General features: G+C 42.3%; 1 protein-coding gene across 7 annotated transcripts; it reads left to right on the plus strand.

Moving 5' to 3' along the window:
* The first annotated feature begins 18 nt into the window (after positions 1 to 18).
* pax6b (paired box 6b) lies at positions 19 to 23,750 on the plus strand. Of its 7 annotated transcripts, XM_086025400.1 has the most exons (15): positions 25 to 214; positions 6,049 to 6,262; positions 8,372 to 8,445; positions 8,652 to 8,705; positions 9,295 to 9,318; positions 10,960 to 11,090; positions 11,331 to 11,366; positions 11,454 to 11,669; positions 11,910 to 12,075; positions 15,861 to 16,019; positions 17,096 to 17,178; positions 17,253 to 17,403; positions 20,273 to 20,385; positions 20,504 to 20,645; positions 22,271 to 23,750. In XM_086025400.1, exons 4-15 carry the CDS (start codon positions 8,693 to 8,695, stop codon positions 22,354 to 22,356), a joined length of 1,320 nt encoding a protein of 439 aa, XP_085881526.1. In that variant the 5' UTR covers positions 25 to 214; positions 6,049 to 6,262; positions 8,372 to 8,445; positions 8,652 to 8,692; the 3' UTR covers positions 22,357 to 23,750. The 7 variants fall into 7 exon arrangements, with proteins under 7 accessions (XP_085881522.1, XP_085881526.1, XP_085881524.1 ...); XM_086025396.1 differs by lacking the exon at positions 8,372 to 8,445 and having other exon boundaries at positions 19 to 214; XM_086025402.1 differs by lacking the exon at positions 9,295 to 9,318 and having other exon boundaries at positions 27 to 214.
* The last annotated feature ends 347 nt before the right edge of the window (positions 23,751 to 24,097 follow it).

Below are 24,097 nucleotides of genomic sequence, written 5' to 3' on the forward strand. Positions count from 1 at the left end.
TCTGACGAGAAAGTTGGTGCTAAGAAGCGCACTTTTTTCCCTCCCACCTCGCCACTCTCTCTCAATGACATTTCCACTCGGCCACGGATCTAAAGCCTGTGCACGTTTGTTCTATCCGAGGTCCACGCGTCAAACAACCCGGGAAGGTGGAAAAAGAAGAAGCCACTTTACACGGACAGGATACCGCCCAGACACATCTGCTGCGTGTTATCCGGTGAGTTTAATCTTACCTTCAACTTCAAGCGGTTGTTGTTGTTGTTTTCAAAGTTCTCTCTTCCTTTAATTTGTGATATTTTTTTTCAAACAAAGCAAGCTGATTGGCGTTTTGGTGTCCTTTAGATCCACAAAAATAAGCGTGTAATTAGTTGCATTCACCCAAGAATTTGACTCATGTCGCTCCTTGCATGCAGGCTCTGGTCAACATGGCGCTATAAGACAACAACAACCTGGCAACGCAAATAAAATACATTCATCCTGTGCTTCCCGAAAGACACGTGTACCACAGCAAAAACTCAACAGCACTGCAGAAGGTCTTCATTAGTCAGCTTGGTCTACTAGTGGCTGCAAGCATGTCCAGCCTGCAGTAGTGTGTTAGAGCTGGTGAGACTTTGTCAGGTTACTTCAGCGTTTGCTCCTGTCACGCGTGGCGGGCCGGTGCTGTGACAACATTTGCCCGCCTGCCTTTTTGCCAGGAGAGGGCTTCTTCATGTGGAGACACGATATATATTTTTAAATAATAATAATAATAATAACAATAATAATAACAATAATAATAATAATAATTATTATTATTATTGTTATTGTTATTATCATTATTATTATTATTGTTATTTATCCACTCCAAACTAATTCCATGAAAAGAAAGTCTTCCTATAGCAGCTGATTTGGTTGTAAAATTGTTGCTCCAACCTAATTAGTCATTGTTAACGAGCAGATGTCCTCATGAAAGCTCCACAGAATTCACAAATAACAAAGCAATGATTGACAGGTCACAAACACACACATTTAAATGGACATTTCCGAAGTTGATTGCGTTGAATTTATTATAGTATTGTTTATTCGTTAATAATGCTAATATTCGCAACATTATAATGATAATGTATATAAAGAAATGCATAAAAATAAAACATTTTTAACTGAATGAACCATTTGTCCCTTTTAATAATTATCCGCCTAAAAATCAGAAAATGTAATAATATTAATAGCCATCATAACTGTATATATATATCTTTTATAATATATTTCATATCTATTTTTATTTATTTATTTGTATAGCACATTTCATGCTCAAGACAATTTTAATACATTAAATCGTTCGTCGCTCTTTCGCTCTTCCTCATGGCTCCTGTCTCACCCTTTCCGGTTGATCTTGAATTCGAAAACTCTTTCTCTTAATCTGATTTTTCCAAATTGTCGTTCCACTCTTCAGTTTTGATTATGGTACACCTAAACGATTTCTGTTTTACATTACACATTTTAAACGAACATTGTATAGTTCAAACAGTTAAGATTGGTTATGACCATGCACTATATACAACACCCTCTTCCTTTTGGTGTATTCGTTTTCTTTCTTTCTTTCTTTTTATTTCAAAAGTTTCCAGATGGGGGCACAAAAAGCACATTGCCCGTGGGGGGAAATAGCGCCCAGATTAGGCTTTCTTTTCAAGACCTGACATTAGTTGCTGCTAATCCGAATTGGGCTAATTGCTTTCCCAACATCAAGCCATATAAGCCCCCCCCCTCCCCCCCTCGCCCCCTCACCTCTCCATTTGCTGCCCACCAATTTACCTCAGTACATGTAGGAAATATTATGCTCACACTGTGCTGAGCGGGCGGAGGCCCTATTGGCATGCAAGGTCTCTGCAGGGAGAGAACGAGAGAGAGGAGACAAGGACTTCGCCAGTGGGCAGGATTTACAGCTTAACCAGCAGAAATCAATAACACGAGCTATTGTTTCCAAAGAAAACTACTTGACACACTCATGCGGGATTGTGTGCGTCTTTGTCGGGGAGGAAGGTTAATAGACGGCTGAGTTTTTGACAGCTGCAGCCTTGTGACCACTCAGCCGCAAGAACACTTTGCACAGCGAAGGCAGACTATCATTGTTTTGGGATGAGGCTTGACATCAGAAGATGAAACACAATGGCAGCTGTAGCTAGCATCTTTATTAGGTGCGCATGTAGCATCTCATGTGATTCTTTCGCACAATTTTTAATGTTCCGTTTTGATTGGTTACACAGGTTGTCCTGTGAGGGACGTTTCAAATATTCAGATCATCCAAACATGATAGGAAATATTAGAAAGGGATGATGCAGAGCCACAGTAATACGTTTAAGATGCATCTAGTGAAATTGCAGCTACAATGCTATTTAAATCAAAACATTCATGTTTTTAAGGTATATTTAAAGTATAGAAAAAAAACGGATGCAGTGCAATTATACAAACACATTGTTAAGTCAACACTTCTCTGACAATATCTTAGTTGACATAAAATAGCGCTCCAAACATTCCTTATGAGGTGTTTCAGTTATTAGAACCACCTCTCATTGTGTGTTCTGTCAGTGTCAAAACACAGCAATATTTTCAAACCAGATTTCTTGATTAAAAAAAAATACTGATGCAAATTATAGCTGCAGATATTTGAATTGATCAGCTTTTATTAGGATCCTCTCATAGACCAACTCAGTTTTTTTGTCCTCCAGGAATTATACAACATTATTGAAAACATATTTAGCAATACAACACATTTTAATATTATTATTATTATTATTATTATCGTCATCATCATCGTTATCAAGCTCATCATCATCATCATCATCATCATCATCATATTACGTGGGAGTTTCTTTGCAATTTCATTTGTTTTTACAATTGCACACGAGGCCAGTATGTGGCCAGCGAGCTTTAGGTCCCCAAGCCCTGCTCTATATGAAGCCTTCCGTCCAACAAGCAATCCATCCCAAATCCAGTCAAATGCCAAGAAAACTTGCAGTGTGTTAACCAAATCTTTCAGTGAAGATGCTATTACCATTGCCCAGCATTTGAATTGCAGTCGACAAAAACTGATTTTTGAATGCAGTGCTTATTTCCCTATTAGTTAGACCTGAGGCACACGTGGTGGGTTGACCAAAAAGAAACATTGGCTATTCAATGCTAACCATTTTATAAACAAGTAGTGAGGATTCCATGGATAAATATGCTCGCAAGGGTGTGTTCCATCACTGCATAATGTTTTCCAAAATGTTGCATGGGCCTCAGGGAATCTTCTTTCTTTCATTTGTCTTTTCTGTGTTTTTCTTTTCCATTCTTTTATTTTATTTTCCTTTTTTGATTTATTATTATTATTATTTTTTTTTGAAGGTCCCCAATCCTTGATCTACATGTTGTGTTACAGTATGGAAAGAAGTGAGTGGAGATGGATCTCCATGTGTGCACAGGTTTACAGATCCAGGGTGTGGGAGTGTGTGTTGCAGTGGAGGGTGGGGAGGTGGTGGGGGGATTCTGCATGGGCCTAGTCTTGAGCCACCAGTCCAAGTGAGGAGAAACAAGGCAGCAAAAGGAAAGAAGCACCATGAATGTGCTCGTTTAGTTTACGGCTTGTTTGATGAAGGGGAATTGGCCAAAGTGTTGTTCCTCGCTGCGGGACCCTCACAGTGACAGTTTGGAGCCGCTCCTCTCAGCTCATTATCTCGCCGGCCCACTGAGGGCCCCCATTCAAGCAAAACCCGCTCTCTCTCTCTCTCTCTCTCTCTCTCTCTCTCTCCCTCTCTCTCTCTCTCTCTCTCTTTCTCTCTCTCTCTCTCGTTGTCTCTCTCTCTCTCCCTCGCGCGCGCTCTCCCTCTCTCTCTCTGGCAGGGTCGTTTGTCTCCTCATTGAAGGCCCTGCAGTCCGGAATGTGATGGTTGTTAGGGAGCCCTCTTTCACTTCCAAAGTGTTTTATTGATGAGCTCCGACTTCTCCCACTTTTTCACATGTCAAAGAAAGTCAAGTGTAGGCCTCCATGACTTCATTTCATCATGGAATCCCACCCTCCCCTCCCCAAAAGGAACATTTTCTCCCTTCCCCCTCCTACATGCTTTGCCCTTTTGCGCACCCCCTCTTTGCTGCATGCTACTCTTCCTTTTGGGGTTCCCCCCTCCGCCATTTTTGGGTTGCTTTTGGGGTGCGATGAGCTATGCCCTAATAAGGCCGCCATTCATCCAGCGTCGTTTTATTATCGGGGAGCGTGTGGCCATGGCTACACATTCATTTGCTCCACTTTTATTTACGCGTGCTATTTGCTGCACGTCAGGCCGCCGGAGTGACGTCGGCCTTTGCCGCGCAAATGTGTCCATAAAAAGCAGCCGAGCTTGCCTAAAGGCTGCGCTCTTTACGCACGGGTCCTCTTGTTGACAGGAGGGGAGGAGGAGGAGGTGGCTGGGTGGGTGTGTGTGTGTGTGTGTGGGGGGGGTGATACCCAAAAGAGTCAACAAAAGCACGTGGTGGATATACATGTATTGGATGCGTTTTTTTTGCACTGGGGAGGAATTTAAAAAATGCAACGCATTCCAAGATGTGACTTAAAGATAGTTCCTCCATCAGAAAAAAAAAGGAATTCATTTTATTTTTCATTTTTTTCTTTGGATCTAAGTGTTTGTAAATTATAACTTTGCAGGTTACATGTTAAGTGCGGATCTTTGGTAGACAGTTAGAAATAAAGTCAAAAGTTCGACTCCATATTCAAGAAAAAAGACGTGTTTCTTTGGCTTGTGCTTGTATCTGGGCTACTAGTTTGGGCTACTAGGGTTTTTTTTTTTTTTTTTTTAATTAGGTTTCTTGCATTTCTCACCCAACCATGCTTATACTATGTTAATTTCAGTCATGCATGCTGAATTACATTACATTATATTACATGCTAAAGTCGCATTTTGGTCAAATGCATGGTAAATCGAAAGAATCGAAAGCATAACTCTTCACCTTAGTAGGTTTCAGTTTTCAGTCTTCATATCAACAGGCGGGATGGAGTAGCACTACACTCGGGGACTAACTCTTGAGCAAGGCATTAAACCCCCCGAATTGGAAAGGCTGTCATTTGCCCCATAAACGTCACTGTGGTGTACTTTTAGAGTATATAATGGAGTGATGTGGTCTGTGCAATATTTATACTTTAATCCTTTAATAAATTGTATACTTTCAATATTTATAATTTATATATTTTATTCACCTTTTTAATTTAAAAAATGTGCACATTGTCATCAATGTGGGATTAATACTTTGATGTTTATATGACTAATTTGCTCTTAATAATTCATAATTGTTATAGCTTCCTGGACAGGATGATGACGTGATGCCTTGCTTAAAAAAAATACATAAATATTGTAGGCTTGTGTAGGTCCCTCTCGTGCACTTTCGTGGGTGCACACGCGCACACACGAGTTGGAGCAAATGACTCTGTTGTAATGCTTGAGCAGTGTCCCACTTCCATTTTTTTTTCAATATTCAGCAAGTGAACGCATCGTCCCATTTGCATGCACGGGTCTGATTAGAGGGGTTTGGGGGGTGGGGGTGTAAGGGTGGGTGGGGGGGGACAAACCCCCCCTCCCTTTTTTTCTCGCTGTGGCTCGGCCCAGTTTCCCGCTTTTGGCTGTGGCGCAGGGGTGGGGGTAGTGGTAGGGTGGGTTGATGTTTATGTGTGAGTGGAGTGTGGGGTGGGGGGTAGGTTGGGGGGGGGGGGGGGGGGGGTTGATGATGACAGAGGTCGGGTCGCGCTAATGGGCCAGTGAAGAGCGGCGGAGCAGGAGGAAGGAGCACATACATTAATACACTTGTTCTCCCTTCTCCCATCAGCATAGGTGTGTTCATTCTTTCTCTTACCCCGCACCTCCTCCTCCTTCCTCCCTCCACAACTCCCCCCCTCCCCTCCCTTCTCTCTCTCTCTCTCTCCCTCGCTTCCCCACTCTCTCTCTTGCCCACTCTCTCATTCGCTCTCTCCCACGCCAGCGCACATCCACGCCAAACTCGCTGCGTTCTGACATCTGAGTTCACTGTCAATCTCTGTCTCCTTCGCAGGGATATCCCCTCCGTCTCCTTCTCCTCTCCAGCACCCTTTTGGAAACTAATTTTTTTTTTCCACTCGACCTTTTTTCCTTCACTTCCACGAGAGAAGACCGTTCCATCATCGTGGGTGTTTTTGCCCCCCTTATTTTTTTTTCTTTCTCTGTGTGGGCCGTGGACAAACAGGCTGCATAGTTTGGATTTGACAGCGACAGGATGCCCCAAAAAGGTGAGTTAAAAAAAAAAAAAATTCCTCTCCTCACTACAAAATGCATGTTTATATTTCTTTTTAATGTGGAGTAATATCTGATCGTCATTTAGTTTCTATTAACTTTGCGAGTGGTTTCTGGCGCAGCCAATCGCCTCTTACTTTTTTTTTTTTTTTTAACCTATTCAGCTAGCTGCATTTTGACGTATTTAGAAGGGAGTAAAAAAGCCACGTTGGGCCAGACCAGCGATCATCGTGGAGAATTGGGTGCAATGACCCGTTGAGAAAAGGCGTCAGATTGATTCATGCCGACCACTCAGCCAAGAGGCTTCTTGCAGAAAAAAAGGGCAACCCAGGCCCCCTTTTAGACTAATTAAGCACAACAAAAATCCCTCAAAATGTTTTATTTGCAAACTTCATTTCCAATCGAATTATAAATTCCAATTTTATGAACATTTGCATTAGAAATCACAGAGCAACCGCGTCTGTGTATAACTAGATAGTAGTTAAATCAATGTAGTCAAAAATAAGCAAAAGTAGCTGCTATAATTCGCTTTCTTTTATTGTGAGTTTTATTTCCAAATAATCAGACAAATAATTAATTCAATTTATAATAATAAATAAAACCATACCAAAAAGCTAGCAAAATGCAATTTAATTTTCCACTAAAAAGGCTGCTTTCCCGTGTTGATTTTTACAGGAGGCACCTGCCTGTAAAAACAGTCATGTGTCACAATTTCCAACTTGAAGCCACTTGCAAAAAAAAAAATAATAATAATAATTAAAAAACCAAGTGAGGCCTGGGAGCATACACCTTCCGTGTGTGCGTGTGTACGTGTGCGCGTACGTGTGTGTGAGTAAATATAAGCATATTGAATTAAGACATTGTTGTTCCGGATTAGCGCAGCAAAAGAAATGCAGATTAGATGGTATAGTTAACCCCGACAACAACGTTTGAGCTTTCGACCTTAAATAAATGATTAACCACATGCGCCACACAAGTTTCAAAGCTCCTTATACCGCACCGTCACCTAAAATGAGCTTTTTAGTTAGGTATACATTTTCAAATCATTTTAGATGAATTAATTTTGCTCGTATTCCGCGTCGTTTTCAACGTGCGTGTGTGTGATGGAATTTCCTGTGTGATTAATGATCGAGCAAGTGCACCCGGCCTGCTATGAGGCCATTTTATTTGTGACCACAGAAAAACTTCACCCTCACTACCGCCCTCTTTTTTCTTATCTGCCCCCCCCCCCCGCACCCCCTCAAATGAAAAGCTTCTTCTAATGCATTTGTCTTTTCCCAAATTGAGCGCCCTACTGCGCTCTTGTGTCTCTGGACGCGCTTTACAACCGCCACCAAACAAGCACCACCAAATATTGAACCGCGAGAAATAATTCAGTTTCTCCTATTTGCAATTAAAAAAAAAACACGCGAAACAAAAACAGCATTCACACTGTGGTTGCACCGGGGTCACGGTCGCATGTGTGTGAGAGAATGCGTGTGTGAATGGTCCCGAAGGGGGTGGGATGCGTGCCTCCGGCTCTTTGTATGAATGTGAACTTGTTGGTGTGTTTAGTTGGGAAGCTGTGCGTGTTTGTAGCGGCCCAGGCCGAGCTGTCGCCCCGGGTTTGAGGGAGCCTGTAAGGGGCTGCATTGTTGATGACTGCATAGACTCCCCCCATCCCGAGTCTGGGCGCTTTATTTTCTTGCACTGTCACTGCACACTTAACGGGTGGAATGATGTTAGAAAGCAAATAAAAAAATAAAAAAAACGAAAAAAAATCAATAAAAAACAAGCCCAAAGAGTGTCAAACTCAAGGCCTTTGGGCCAAATCCGGCCCGTCACAGCCTGGAAATAATTTGTCGTGTTATGAAAACATTTTCTAAATAATTTGGGCGACATATTTGAATCTCTTTATCACCCATTGACTTCTGCTTTCAAAACGATGAATCGGTGGAAAATTTGACCCGAATCCAATTGAGGGGAAATGTGAGCGTTGTGCTTTCCCAAGTGAAAGTGTGGCCGGGGTGAAAAAGGAGTTTGACACTTTGAATGAAATGAGGGGTAACTTAGTACATCAGTATAGCTTTGGCTGTGCTAATGTCTTGTTTTGCTCTGTCCTATAGGGAGGCATTAAGTAGTGAAAACGGCAGATGATTGACTAAATTGTAATACAGTGGACAGTCAACTCTGTTTCCAGGCAAGTTTAATATACAAAAATACAAACATGCAACACAAACCAGGCTGCTAAACTGCACTAAAGAATTACGAGAAACAATTAAAAATAAGAAAGGAGATGACAAAAATGTGTATTTAGAAAATGTATTATTGTGTTTTTTTTTTTTTTTTGTATTTATTTTTCTGTTGATGCTAACCTGTTTTTATGATCTTCCCTGTGACGCTTAGAGTACCACAATCAAGCCACGTGGGAGTCTGGCGTAGCTTCAATGATGCAAAACAGTAAGTTTTGTTTTGAATTCTCTATTTGCTGTTTTAATTGTGAGTGTTTGCATGACAGAACTAACACACCCTGACATTATGCCCTGGTTGTTATGGTGCTAAAAAAAAAAAAAAAAAAAAGGAGGAGGAAATGGATTCTAGGCCTCCATTTGCATGACTGACATTAGGGAGGTGTATTGTCACTTATTTGACAGCCATTTCATGCTGTTGTTATCATTATTATTATTTATTTATTTATTTCGCAATGAAAGTTATTATTGAACAAGATGGAGAAAGTGGGGGTGGGCTATTTTCTTTTCTGCTTGAGTTGCTCTTAAATAATTGCACAGGCGCCTGCATTAGCGTTAAAGCTGTCTGAAGCTATGCTTGCATGAAACATGAGCGCGGAAAAAAAAAAAAAAAAGAATGTCTTTATGCAAATGAGCGCATCATTTCCAACACGCACGCACAACATACACACGTGGCTAGACCGGAAGTTGCGCCTTATTGAAGTCGGGCCCTTGTGCGTTGAAATGCTGTCTCATTCCTGGTGACAAACAACGAGCAAAAAGGTTAAACATGAACGTTTTCTCTCTTGCTGCTGGACAAGAGGTGTATGACATCTGTGATGAAGGTGTGTGGAATAACTTTATTACATTACATCCTCCATATGCACTCGTGTCTGTGCTGTAATGTGTGCGCCCCCCCAAAAAATGGTTTGGAAGTGTAGCCTATATGCGTAATGATCCGCTCTTTTACGCACGGACCTAAATGGCTTTGGCGCGTGATGTCTGCCGCGAGGGGGGTCTTCCACGGGCCCACGGGTTGTCCAGAGGTCGCGGCGGGCCTCGCTCGTCTTTTGTGCCTAATAACTCCTGGGTGTACATGTCGGGGAGCGTCCAAAATGACACCATATGCTTTGCCGCAATAGACTAAAGGCGCGTAATCAGCGCCAGCGGGCACTTGAGGGAATTGAGCCCTGATTAAGACTTGGACGTGACAGCTTTTATCGATCCGTGTTTTTCTCTGGATGATTTAGGTGAAATATGACATTTGTTTTTTAGAAGGCGCCGTAACGCGTCCTAACAAGTCTATTAATTCAGTCTAATCCTGGAATTAGCAATGAGCAAGAGGGATGATAGTGGATTTAGCATCAATCACATCCACGCATGAGGGAAGATTATAACACGGAGTGGCCAAAAGGGGATGTAGGCCCTCTTTTGATCCTATCAAGGAGCACACAAACATGGCTGCAGTGTGCATTTGTTGTCAAATGCAAACAGGGATGCGAAGAGCAGAGGGAGGGGGGAATGTGGGGGGGCGGGGTGGGGGTGGTGGGGGGTAAGAGAAAAAACACTCCATGTCACTTTTAATATGTTAAGAATCCAGGCGCGCCCTCGTTTGTGTGACCGCGCGCAGCCCCCCCACCCTCAGGCCACCTTAAAAGCAAAGTCTCCCCTCGGAGGGTAAACGAGTAGCGTCCAATTGGGTCTGAGTGATATCCAAATGCAGACAGAAAGGGTCGTTTTTATCATGCTACTATTTGTCGTGACGATGCGATTTCGCAGCGCGGGAGCCGTGTCACAAAGTGACGTGGCTGCCACAAAGTGCTCCAACTGATCTTTTCAATTAGCCTCCCGTGCATGATCCGAGGCGACTTCCGCCCATTCCCAGAAATTAAGCTCAAACTTGACGTGCGGCGAGCTTTATTTTCAAGACAAATGTCAGCCAGGCTCATCATATTTGCTTCCCCCCCTCGTCTATATTTGGAGCTTATTTATTGCTAAGGAGCCCTGGCTCCACGAGTCAATGTAGCGGGAGGCAGCGCAGGGGAAAGAAGGCAGCAGGCGCGGACACGGAGCGTGGGGCGGCCACTCGCGGGAGTCCACGCTCCCTTTCGGCTTCAGGTTTGCGGGGCTCCCAACTATTTCCACATCCTTTACAACGAGACATTTCATCCGTAATGCGACTCTTTTGAAAAATACTTTTGCATGGTTTTGTACCTTTTCTACGACAGTCCGATGTTTTCGTTTTGGTGTCAGGGATGGATAACGGTGCCGATGTTATTACGCTGAACGGCTGCTGTGCTGTTTGAAAGGCAACATGTGCATGTTTTTTTTTTTTTAAATAGGGCAGAATCGCGCACTATAGACAGCGTTAGTGCATTGTAAATTACAAGCTTTTGTGTGCAAGAATAACCCGATTGGTGTCTTGTCGTTCTCCGTGCTCGGTGTTATTAAAAAAAACGTGATTGGCCTCTCGTGTGCCCACGCAGGTCACAGCGGCGTCAACCAGCTTGGTGGCGTGTTCGTCAACGGCAGACCGCTGCCGGACTCCACCAGGCAGAAAATCGTAGAACTCGCCCACAGCGGTGCTCGACCCTGCGACATCTCCCGGATACTACAGGTGGGCAACTCGCTCCTTAATTCCTTTTATTTTATCGCATTAAAAAAAAAATTGTTTTAGCCTTCAAAGCAGCTTGTACGCAGGCAGTGCGTACACGCGAGCGTTATGCTATTCTTTGGACACTGGAGAAAGGAGAAGAAGATAAAAAAAGACATGCCTGCTCAAAAAAAGAAAAGGACTTTTTTTTTTTTGTAGAAAATGCCTAATGTACCATTCAAGGCATATTTTCTGTGTTTATAGACCCATGATGAAGTCCAAGTGGTGGACAGTGAAAAGGTGATAATGACTTGAACGCCATCACAAGACATTCCCCGGATAGTCCTAAATAATGGATGTGAATTGTGTCTTTTGATCTCCATCCAGGTGTCCAACGGCTGCGTGAGCAAAATCCTGGGCCGCTACTATGAGACGGGCTCCATAAGACCGCGGGCCATCGGCGGCAGCAAGCCCCGGGTCGCCACGCCGGAAGTGGTCGCCAAGATCGCGCAGTACAAGCGGGAGTGTCCGTCCATCTTCGCGTGGGAGATCCGCGACCGGCTTTTATCGGAGGGCATCTGCACCAACGACAACATACCGAGTGTAAGCACGCACACGCGCACGCGCACGAGCATAAATTGCGTGCATGATTGCATTAGCTCCATCTGATGACTCTTGTTGTGTTTGTGCGCGCAGCGAGCGTCCAACCATTCACTCGTATTAATGCTCAATGCAAAGTGCGCGCGCGTCAGCCAATTAGTCGTCGGCTCCACGGCGCGCGAATCTTTACGAACGCTCTCCTCTCATCTGCGCCCTTGTTGACCCCCCCCCCCCCCCCTTCAGGTGTCATCGATAAACCGAGTCCTCCGCAACCTGGCGAGTGAGAAGCAACAGATGGGCGCAGATGGCATGTATGACAAGCTGAGGATGCTCAACGGTCAGACAGGAAGTTGGGGGACCCGGCCCGGCTGGTACCCCGGAACATCGGTGCCGGGCCAGCCCAATCAAGGTGAGGACCACCACCCCACCTCCGACCCCCTCAATCGGTGAATTTTATTGCGCTGCTTCCGGTTGCAAACAATTAGGCCCGAGCGTGCGTACGCGGCCTCAATGCCTCCACTGTCCCCGGCGTGGACGTGCGTGACAGCGGCGAGGTGTGCGTGCACAAAGGAATGTTTCCGTCCACACGCAATGACGGCTGATGGGAAAAACTCCTCCACGCAACGTGTAATTGCTCATTAGCGGAGGCCTTTGTCTCGCTTTCTCTCCGTCTGTCTCCCTCCCTCTCTTTTTGTGACGAGCGCGGAGGCGCGAAAGAAGGCAAGCCCGACGGCAGGGCCTTCAAATGCGAACCAAATAAATTGCTTCTATAGATTCAGATCGCCGAAAAGAGGAAGTGGCGCAAGTGAAGCGCAGCAAATAATCATTTGCTTAATTGTTTGAGCGTCGTTCGGACACGTGGTGGGGGCTATTAACGAGCATTAAAGCGGAAACGATCACATTAAGCACCATTCATTATCGTCATTATCATTATTAATACTATTTTAAGATGCATATGTGGATATACTGTATGATGCCGACGATTATAAAAGCACAAAGTTGAGATAACATTTCACAATTATAACCGTATAATCCTTCTTTTAAAGAAACATATTTCAATGATAATAATAATAATAATAATAATAGTAATAATAATAATAACAAATTCCTTTAAACAGCTCTTCTAGAATACGGCCTGTGACCAAAGGGTCTCCTGTTCGATTCCTCATACCGACAAAAAGGATGACGTAATGAATGAGTTGCACCCTCCTCCACTCCCCGAGGTGCCGTCGAGCACGGCAGTCCCACTTTAATTGGAATCAATGTGATGTGTTTAATGCAGAGGAAAATTCGTAATGTAATTATAAAATGCAGCAATAATAAAACACACCACTCATATATGAATAGTAATAATAATGATAATAATAATAATAATAATAATTATTATTATAATAACAATAAAAAGTAGAATTATAATGAAATACAACTATATACACCCTTAAAAATCTCAGAGTTGTTTTGTACAAAACAACTGACCTTGGTGGGTCACTCCAAATTTTGACCCAAATTGTGTTGTTTTTGGACCAGCGGTTTTAAGACCGTGCTTATAGGTCCAAAAGCACCAATGCTGCCGTTAAAAAAAAAAAACAAACAAAAAAAAACAAAATGAATAAAATGAAAAATAAAAAATAAAACCCACTGTTAGTATTGCGTAGGCCTATGATTATAATATTAATACTTCTGTTAAACCACCACAACAATAACAACAACAACAAAAACAACAACAACAATATAATAATAATAATAATAATAATAATAATAATAATAATAATAATAATAATAATAAAAGGGCTACAAGTGTCAATTTTCAGTGCCCATACGACGATCGTCATGTGTTGCCATCTAATCCGGTCTAGGATTTAGTCTGTCACTTTCCGTTTCACTTTTAAGCGGTTTCTCAAGAGTGTTTTGATCGGGCCCCAGCGGCTCAAAGGTGCCACAATTGCTTCGCTATATCTTTATTCACTCTTTTTTTTTTCGCCTTCTTTTTGTGCTGTTGCTTTTCCGCCTCACTGGCTGAGACGTCGCGATACTAAAGAATGCGTTTATTTCCCGACGCTTTTTTTTTGTGTGTAAAGCACAGAAAACAAATCCCATCTAGCATCGTCACCGGGTCTGGCCCACGGATAATAGCTGCACACTCCCCCCTTTATCCTCATACACACTATTGGCGTGTTGGTGAATATAAGCTACTTGTGTCTCTTATTTGATTTGATGAGCGTTTGCACACTCACTTTCTCGACGTGATAATGATGTCCAACAAGTGGACAGACATGAGTCGATAAGCCTTTTTTAAGGGGGCAGGGAGGGGGGGGGGGTGCCTTGCCCTCCTCGTGGTGGTGAATAGATTGGCCTTATTTTGGGGTTGTTTGGAGGGGTGAGTGCAAGGGAGGGCTAGCATGCTCTCGCCTCACTCATTTGTTTCCAATTGAGGACAGAAATCCTGAGTGGCGTGGACGTGATTAATGATGCTAGTGGCGAAGGGTTAACACACTGGACTCAAAGCGCTCCCCTCGGATACAATGGCAAAAAGACTGCGGCCTGCGCAGCTCCAGTGGGAGAGGATCCTTTTGTCATCCACCCCCTCGAAGCGCACATATATTACACCCACCGCGGACTGGCTGCTCGTCCCTGCCTGTGTCCACAGTTTAATGGTTTCCCTTTACTCCTCAAGCCATTGTAAAGGCCTGAAAAGCCTCCTCTGCTATTCAAAATAAAGTCGGTGGTCACCTCAATGGATATACCGACGCCCATATGGGAACCACCATTGAGGCGTGTGGGTGCGGGTGGGAGTTTGCGTGTGTGTGTGTGCGTGTGTGTGTGTGTGTGCAAGTGAGTTTGGTTTTTTTTAAAACAGGTCTCTGAAAAGAGGCCGGCTATGTCTTGACATATTTCTCTTCACGCTTTTGACAACATGCAGCATTGTGGCAGTTAAGTTGAACATCGCAAGCTTGTTCTTGTTACCACAATATTTAATAAACAACCCAGTGAAAGCGCTGACACGATCCTCTCGAAGACACACGTCACATTTAAAAAGAAATAGTTCGGCGTGCAACTTGAACGATGAATGACGACGGTGTGCTGCTAAAGTGGTTTAGCTGGGATTCCAAATTGCCACACATGGTTTAAAGGGCACAAGTCACAGCTTAATGCAATGTGGAAGAACTCAGCTCGTATGTCTCATTTTATTTATAGTCCTACTTTTGCAAGTGTAAAAATAAGCTAACCAAGGTAGAAAACATAATTCTTCCTTAAATGATAGCAACATTTGTGGCTGGTGCTTATTTTTAGATACATATTACCCCCAAAACAAGCCAAAGAAAAAGAAAAACACAGTTAGGAGAAATTCTTTCATGTTTGCTGAACTGCGGTCTTGTGAGAGACATCCAGATGATGGCTTACACTGTAAAAATGTAATTGAAGTTGACTTTAAAATATACATTATTGACATTTATGGCATCGTTTGCATAACAAAATGGAAGCTGTTAAGCTGTGGAAGCCCCAAACAATTTCTAAGTGTTTTTTTACTTTTATCTTTAAGTTAGGGGAAAATACTAGGGAACAATTAATTCTGCAAACTCTTCTTTGTCGTTAATTTTTTTTCACAACAAAATAGCTTAAAATATATTGTTGTATTGCCGAACTTAATTTTTTATCAAAGTTTGTTGATGTGAAATTTTGAGTTCCCTCAACTTTTTTTTCCGGTGTTGTGTAGTCCTGCAAAATTTCTTTAAAAAAGCCAGAAAAAAAGAATGAATTGAACTGTAGTCCAACAAGATTTGCACCACATAACGTCTGTTCAAACGCATTTTTTTTTGTGTGGGACTTGAGAAGCATTTTTTCCCCCTGAAAATGAAGACTTCAGGGGTTTTGAACCTTAAACATTCCACTGTAGTTTTAATACATTTTAAATAGATGTTTACACTAAACCCGTCATGATCTGAGAATTACACTATTTGGTCATTTCAATCGAATTTGGTGTCAAGTTCAGCCGCAAATTCAAAACAAGAAGAGAACAGTTGCTATTCAGCCATGATCTGGATGATCGAAAACGTACGGACGTGACCACCCCCCCCTCCCCCCCATAACACACAATTTTTAACAAGCACATTGGCATTAGAAAAACATTTATATTGTGTCAGTATATTTAATGCTGTTAGTGTAACGACGTGCTTCTATCCGCCCTCCTCACAGACGGTTGCCAGCCGCAAGACGGCGTCGGAGAAAACACAAACTCCATCAGCTCGAACGGCGAGGACTCGGAGGAGACTCAGATGCGCCTGCAACTCAAGAGGAAGCTGCAGAGAAACCGCACCTCTTTCACGCAGGAGCAGATCGAGGCGTTGGAGAAAGGTGCCCGCAGCGTCATACACGCAACAGGCTGCTGTGATTACAACCCCCGCGCTTTCAAATGTGGCGAATAATTTGCTTATCTTAGCTCTATGAGGGCAAACATAAGACACAAAACCCCAACCGGATGCAGTACAAGCACAATACAGTAAACATAAAATGAAATCTCTGACAGTGTCAAACAAAATTGAGGATTGTTGTCTTTGTAAAGGTGGATTTTTTTAAACTCCTCTATTGGATGTTATTTGTGAATCTTATGAAGTGACCAGTGTGTGTAAATTGTGACAACACAGTTAGATGCCGTCAATAATAAAATGTGGTTTCACATAATTAAAAAAAAAAAAAGAAAGAATGAAAACAAAATAGATATGTATTTATGTGTACCGGTATTTACAACTTTGGAAAAATAAATAAGAGACAAAAAACGTTAGGTCTTTCAAAATGTTCATTTTCTGAAAGTAAATGCTCTTAAATCAGACATTCTCAAACTTTTTACACCAAGTACCATCTGAAATAAGTACTTAGCCATCCTAGTACCACCATCACGAGCGACTTTAAAATACAGTAGTGTAGTAGGCCAAAGTGTTCATCAAAAAATAAGAAAGTGTAAAAAGTGCATTTAATATTATTGCAAGTTACTGTAACATTATTCAATGTTTAAATTTTAACACTGTGCTTACACCAAAAACTTTACTTAAATAAATTACTCACATTCGATGTATTGCACGAAAATGTTCAATAAAAATCGCACCAATAAAAAAGTTGAGAAACAAATGTTTTTTAAATATCAAATGCAAATGTATTGCACTAAAAACTTCGGCACAACTGAACTGTGTACGTATGTAGTGATTCTTTTGTGTACCGCTAGGACTACTTGTACCACAATTTGAGATACACCGCAGTCTAAATCACAACATTTCTATGTATAACGTGCTAGTTATGTTGTCTGTAGTTTAAAGAAGAAAACAAAACAAAATGTTAATTGCTTTTAAACATGTACCTAAAAATAGCAAAATCATTTTGCGGTGGTCTCATACGTGGAACCATGGATGTACTCATATGCAACGTCTATATTGCAGAATTTGAGAGAACTCATTATCCAGACGTGTTTGCACGAGAGAGACTAGCGGCCAAAATCGACCTCCCGGAAGCGAGAATACAAGTGAGCATCTTGTTTTTTTCCCCCTCGCTGCTTGAACAAGCCGCGTTAACTAAGAGGCCATGTTGCCCTCGCAGGTGTGGTTCTCCAACAGGAGAGCAAAATGGAGGCGGGAGGAGAAGCTTCGCAACCAGCGTCGACAGGCCAGCAACTCCTCCAGTCACATTCCCATCAGCAGCAGCTTCAGCACCAGCGTGTACCAGGCCATCCCGCAGCCCACCACACCTGGTACGTACACCAGCGCCTGCTTTGCTTTCATACAAGTGTTAAAAAACAAACCAAAAAGTTAACCACTCATAATATGACAGCGTAGAAGGCAACAATGCACTCCGTTTTCGACTTTAATGAGGCCGGAGTAATGTTTGCGTCGCAGATGCGCCTCACGCAAATCTGACTTTAACATTCTTGAGTGTCATTCAAGTGTAAAAAGCCACCGTTAATACGAAAACGTCAAAGAAATAAAACACTCGGGTCGTCACTTCAAAGATGTCAATGCAATGTGTTGCATCATACATGAGCGACATCCAAATGTGCCTTCCGAATGTAACTTGCTCTAAAATGGAACCAAGTTGTTTCATATGATTGCCATACATGTGTAAAAAGAAGCCCACCACTGTTTAATATTGCAACGTAAAAGATATAAAACACACACGTCTTAACTTTGTAATAAGTTGTCACAAATGCACCTTCCAATCCTAACTTTTAACATTTAGGACTGCAAGTAACGATTCTTTTAGTAATAATTGATTATTCTGTCAATTATTTTGTCGATCAAAAACACGTTTTCATTTCCAACCCTTTATTGAAAAACAGGACATTATTTCATATTAACTCATTCACTGCCAGACATTTTCAGACCCTCTTTTACCCCAAAAATTGAAAAAGAAAATCTAAATAAATTCCTGGGATTGAATGGCTGGACTGTGAAAAGACAAATAATTATGTCAATGGCAGTGAATGAGTTAGGATTAAGAGTGAAGAAAATGATTAAACATACATTGATGATGGAGTTTCTGGTTTGGTCTGTAACGACTGTCAGAAAACGGGGAAAAATATTGATCATTGTTTTCCCAAAGTAAAAGCAGATGCTTGCTAACATTTTGTTTTGAAAAAACATAAATATCATGTTTGAGAATATTTACTGTTGAGAGGCTGCAATTTCAAGAATTTGGACAGTTTTCAATTAAACAAGGTCTCTTAACAATTCACCAATGATCAGAATAATTATCAATCAATTAATCATTGCACCTCTAGTAGCATTCTTAACTGCCATTCAAGTAAAACATGACACTGTTAAAACAATCAACACTGTCATAGCATCAGGGGCGTCATGCTTTGTTTCCGTTGTGAAAAGTTTCCAAAGTTAACCAGATCTTAAAAGTTAAACAAAAAACAAACAAACACAAAAAGAGCATTTTCTACATTTTTTTAAATTGCAAAAACACTTTGTGGACACCATGTATTACAAAAATGGATAAGCGGTATAGATAATGGATGGATGGATGGATGGATGGGACCCTGAGTCTTTGGATTTACATCCCCAGAATTGTAAGTAAACGTAAAAAGACTCATTATCATCACAGGCCATATAAATCTATAATCGTCTCATCATATTACATATACAGGCAGTCCTCGAATTACGACGTACGCGACCTACGACGTTTCGACTTTCCGACGCCCGTGCCTCCTCCTCCATTTTGTTCCCAGCACCATAGTGACTATGTTGACATGCAGTCAATATTCGGGTTAAAGTCAAACTTCCGATTTCTGAAACATTGTGAATATCCCGTTTACATGATTGAATGGACAGAGTTGCTCCCGCATTTGAATAACCCAGTGTGTACGGCGAGACACGGCGTCATGATTGAAACGGACGTCATTTCCGCTTGTTACTTTCAACAGTCAATAAAACACTTGGTATTCATGTCACTCACCACATGAATGAAGCCGCCGGTTTCCTCCTCACTCCAAAAGTGTGCTTTTGTGCTGCGTCTCTGAACTTGTTTACCTCTGCTTGTGTATTTGCGATGGGTTTCGTGCCAAACAACGCACTTCCTCATACAAGCACTTCCTGTACTACAAAGACCAGCATTCCTTGCGGTTGAGCAATGAGCATGCGCAGAGTGTCTTGATCGTGTCTGTTTACAATATACAATATGTATCTTTACAATAATATGTTGTATGCACCTGAACACAGCGTTCTGATTACTATTGCGTTTGTGGAATATGAGTTAAGCAGCAAAATCCACCTGTTTTTAGCCATCTCAGGGGGCGGCCATTTTGTCACTTCTGTCGACTGAAAATGACATCACAACTGCTCAGGGCTCAGCTAGCGACCAAATGCGGCTCAGCTTGAGAAAACAGGTCAGCTGTGATTGGCTGTTTCCTGAGCCCTGAACAGTTGTGATGTCATTTTCAGTCGACAGAAGTGACAAAATGGCCGACCCCAAAGATGGCTAAAAACGTGTGGATTAACTCTTATTCCACAAACGCAATATTTTTCAGAATGCCTTGTTTCAACTAGTGGGCTTGCATAGAACATATTCTTGAAAAAAATATGTTTGGGTTGACTTCCACTTTAAGCCACCATACGCCTTTGTAAAACGATTAAGCAGTGAATATATCCAATATTTTTGCAGTATTTAACTCCTCATGCAGTTCAAACGAACTGTCAACGGTTCTTGTCAAAATAAATCCCTGTTGTTTACTTTTGAGATTGGTGTTGCAGTGGCGACCTAGGATGAAATCTTTCATGGCTGATAGCATCTCTAAGCAAACGAGGCAGATAGATTTGTCTTTAAATTCGGTGAACATAAATCTGTTTTCTAATGTACCTGAAAGACACCATTTTCTTAACCGAATATAGTCCTGGCTTTCTGGCCCGAAACTGCTCTCTCTTTTTCTCTGGTGGAGAAGTACAGTCTTGGGTTTGTAGTGCTCTTGAAGGATCTCTGCCATCTAGTGTTGAACACTGTTATTACAACTTAAAACTGCTCCGCGACAGTAAACACTTCGATTTTCCAAAATGAAGGTGGTCTCGGGCCGGCAGTTGCGCATCCCTGTTCTAAAGCGGTTTTACTGTCTCCTGTCCCTCCAGTGTCGTTCACCTCGGGGTCCATGTTGGGCCGAGCCGACTCAGCCCTCACCAACACCTACAGCGCACTGCCGCCGATGCCCAGCTTCACCATGGCCAACAATCTACCTATGCAAGTAAGTGAAACGAAACCTCGCCGGCGCAAGTGCGTGCTCGCGGGCCCGTCAATCGAGCGCAATCAGACCAGACTACTGAGCTAATGTCCACATTCTCCCCCTTCCGTCCACTTTATAGCCCAGCCAGACCTCCTCCTATTCCTGCATGCTGCCTACCAGTCCGCCTGTGAACGGGCGCAGCTACGAAACATACACGCCCCCGCATATGCAGGCACATATGAACAGCCAATCAATGACCGCTTCTGGTACCACCTCAACAGGTAGGCAGACAGTTCATTGTTTACCCAGCATGCTCAGGGGCGTGGGGGCGTGGGGGTGGGGGGGCTTGAAGTAAGAAGTAGTCGCCGTGGCGGCGCGCCAGTCATCTGCCACCCTCCCTAATTAGGCACTACTACATCATGTGTATTTCATTTGCTTTTGGATCGCGCCCATAGTTTAGTTCCGGTCCATTAAGGGGGGGGGTTGGGGTGCGGCACACGCAGCCATATATATACTACTTATAGACGTGAGCACTTAATGGCGCAGAAGCACATTTCCTCTGTGCTAAATTGCTAATTAACATGATTCATCGGCGCTTGTACTCGCCGTTTAAATGCCAGCGCGTGCGCGGCCTTCAATTTTACGGCGCCTGCTCGCTCACCTGTTGGCTCGCCGGCGCTTTGGGCAAGAGGCAGGGTACAACCTGGACCGGTCGCCAAGCAATTCACAGACATTCACACCTAAGGACAATTTAGAAGCTTGACTAACCCGAACATGCTTGAAAACCAACACATGCCAACTTTTCATGGGAAAAGTTAGGCTGGGGAATTTTGAAGATCCATTCACCCATTTTCTGTAGCATTTATCCTCATTAGGGTCACGTGAGGTGGATAATAATCGAATATGGACACTTGCCACTTTGATAGTAGAGAACGAATGCGGTCCATGCAAGGGGCGTGGCCTACACAGTTGAGTGCTGTGTGCAGTGTAGATAACAAACATGATTTGCAGAAAGGTTTGGCTCTTTGTGTTTCATTTTAGCATAGTTCCAAATGTCTTTTATTTTTTATTGTTGTGCCTCACTTTTTAACTCATTCACTGCCTGTCATTTTCAGATCCTCTTTCACCCTATCGCTTGAAAATGTTTTAAATAAGTTCCTGGTATTGAATGGCTGGACTGTGAAAAGACAAGCAAATTCGTCAATGGTGAATGAGTTAACAGTCGACTAGTTCCCATTTCAACATGTTTAGATCATTTAGAACAGTTTTGTAATAGTTTTCAAATCAATACTCCCCATTGAAATGAATAGGGGAACTGACAAACATGGTCTTCCTCTACATTAATATTAATGATCATTTCAGCCAATGCGTACGAGTTTGTACAATAGTTCGCTTCATCCTGAGCATAGCGTCCAAAATCAATTTGATTAAAGCGGGAGTCAAGTAAAAAAGGTCCTTGACAATAATATGTTCTATGCGCCTGAACACAGCATTCTGATTAATATTGCATTTGTGGAATATGAATTAAGATGAAAAAACACCTGTTTTTATCCATCTCAGGGGGCGACTGGAAATGACATCACAGTGCCAAAGGGTTCAAGTTATAAGCTTCATGGCTCACCTGTTTGCTAAGTTTGGTCATGTGATGTTGGCAAGCTGAGCCCTTAAGCACTGTGATGTCATTTTCAGTCGACAGCAAGTGGCAAAATGGCCGCCCCCTGAGAGGGATGAAAACTCTTTATTCTTCATTCAGATTCCACAAACGCAACATTAATCAGAATACCACGTTTAGGCATATTCTTGTAAAGAACATTTTCGACTTGCCCCCGTTCACATTTCTCCGTACACTGTATTGCGTGAAGCTGGTGTCCTTTTTGAACTGACTGACGTGTGTCTTTGTGTGTAGGACTCATCTCTCCTGGAGTGTCTGTCCCAGTGCAAGTCCCAGGGAGCGAGCCTGACATGTCTCAGTACTGGTCTAGACTACAGTAGAGAGAAGAGCTACTTCACCTTGTGAGCTCCAACGCGGACCTCCTCATCCACACACTCCACACACTCACATTACAGTATACACAGCAGAGGAGGAAGACGAGGACTTGCTAAGTAGCTCCGGGCACATTCAAACGAGGACGGGATTAAAAAAGACAAATGGACCTCTGTAAAAGTGCCCGGTGTTACATTTTTATGGAACAACAAACAACAACAAAAAAACTTTTTTTTTTTTTTTTTTTTTTTTTTTTTTACTATTTCCAGTCATCGTTTCCTATTTTTCTTTCTGGTGTGTTAGTAAATGGCCATTTGTTTGTGAATATGAGCGATCAAGTGCTGATAGATGGACTACTAGGAAACCATGTTGTCGACACTCTGCCATGACTATCTTTTAATGTGCTTATATCCCGACGCTCTGTGCATGGACGCTGTTGCATATCATGAATGGAGGGAAGACTCTTTGAAAAACTATTTATTGTCCCCACGAGGAAGAGGCTGCAGTCAAACACACACACACACACGCAAACACACACGCACACACGGAAGGCTCTCTAAAGCAATCCAACTGGGACCTCCGCCGCCTCCCGCGAGGACCAATGTGGAAGCTTGTAGTCTGTAAATGGTAGACTGCGTATTTGCTCTACTTTCTTTTGTTTCTTGTCCAAATGTAAAGTACTTGTCTTCCCTCAAGAGAGAGAGAGAAAAAAAAATCTCCAATAAAAGTTGATTTCATTTATAAACCCCTCCTCCTCCCCCCCACCAAGAATATTCTATAAATGTTCCATGCATCATAAAGTACATTTCTTTAGGGTCAGGTACAATTTGTCTCTTAGCTATAGTTGTAATATAGTGTCCTATGGTCAAAAAAATGTGTGCAACTAGAAATATTTAATTCCTATAATTATGATTAAACATTGCTTGACAGAGTTTTAAACTTAAGTGTTTGGCAGTTGTTTACAAGTACATATCAGATTTAATCATTGTTGATTGTAAAACAGACCAAAGCCTTTGTATTTCATCTAGTACACAATGTTTTTTTTTCTCAAGATATTAGTCTTGTGTTGCAACATTTTGTAAACACGTCTTGGGATCGACGACATCGGCTTCGAGTTTGTACGACTGCGGCGGAGCCTCGCGGTCCTTATTTATAATTGAAGACCATGGGAGGGTTTGTTTTTTTTCTCACATCATCTGTCATGCTCTTTTACTTTTGTTCTATTTTATTTTCATGTCAGTGTGTATGTAGAACATGGACACGTACGGGGTTTACGTCTGGGCAAATGGAGATAAAAATGTCGACACACTGTCTCTTTAAATATTTCAATTTAATTTTATTTAAAATGGAGCTTTCTAAATGTATTTTGTGAAAACTATAAAAAACATTTTGTACAGTAAAATTGTGTCAAACGATTTTTTTCAAATGTGTTTTTTTTTTTTTTAACCCTTAATCGTTTTGTCATGCATGCATCACAGCATTTTTGACACACTGAAGCAGAATTAGGGCAGCATGGTGGTGGGGTAGTGGTTAACATGCACGCCTTCTAAGTTTTGGGGTTTGAATCTTGGGTGGAGTTGGTACTCCAGCTTTCTCGCACATTCCAAAAACAGGTTCCGGTCAGGTTAATTCAAGACTCTCCACTGAACTCTTTGTCTATATGTGCCCTGTGATGGGCTTGTAACTAGTTCAGGGTATATCCCACCTCTTGCCCCCAGCTGACAAACGACAGTAACAAAGGAAAGGGCT

This window comes from Filicampus tigris, chromosome 3 (assembly GCF_054856515.1).
Source record: "Filicampus tigris isolate MCC_2025a chromosome 3, RoL_Ftig_1.0, whole genome shotgun sequence".
NCBI lineage: Eukaryota > Metazoa > Chordata > Actinopteri > Syngnathiformes > Syngnathidae > Filicampus > Filicampus tigris.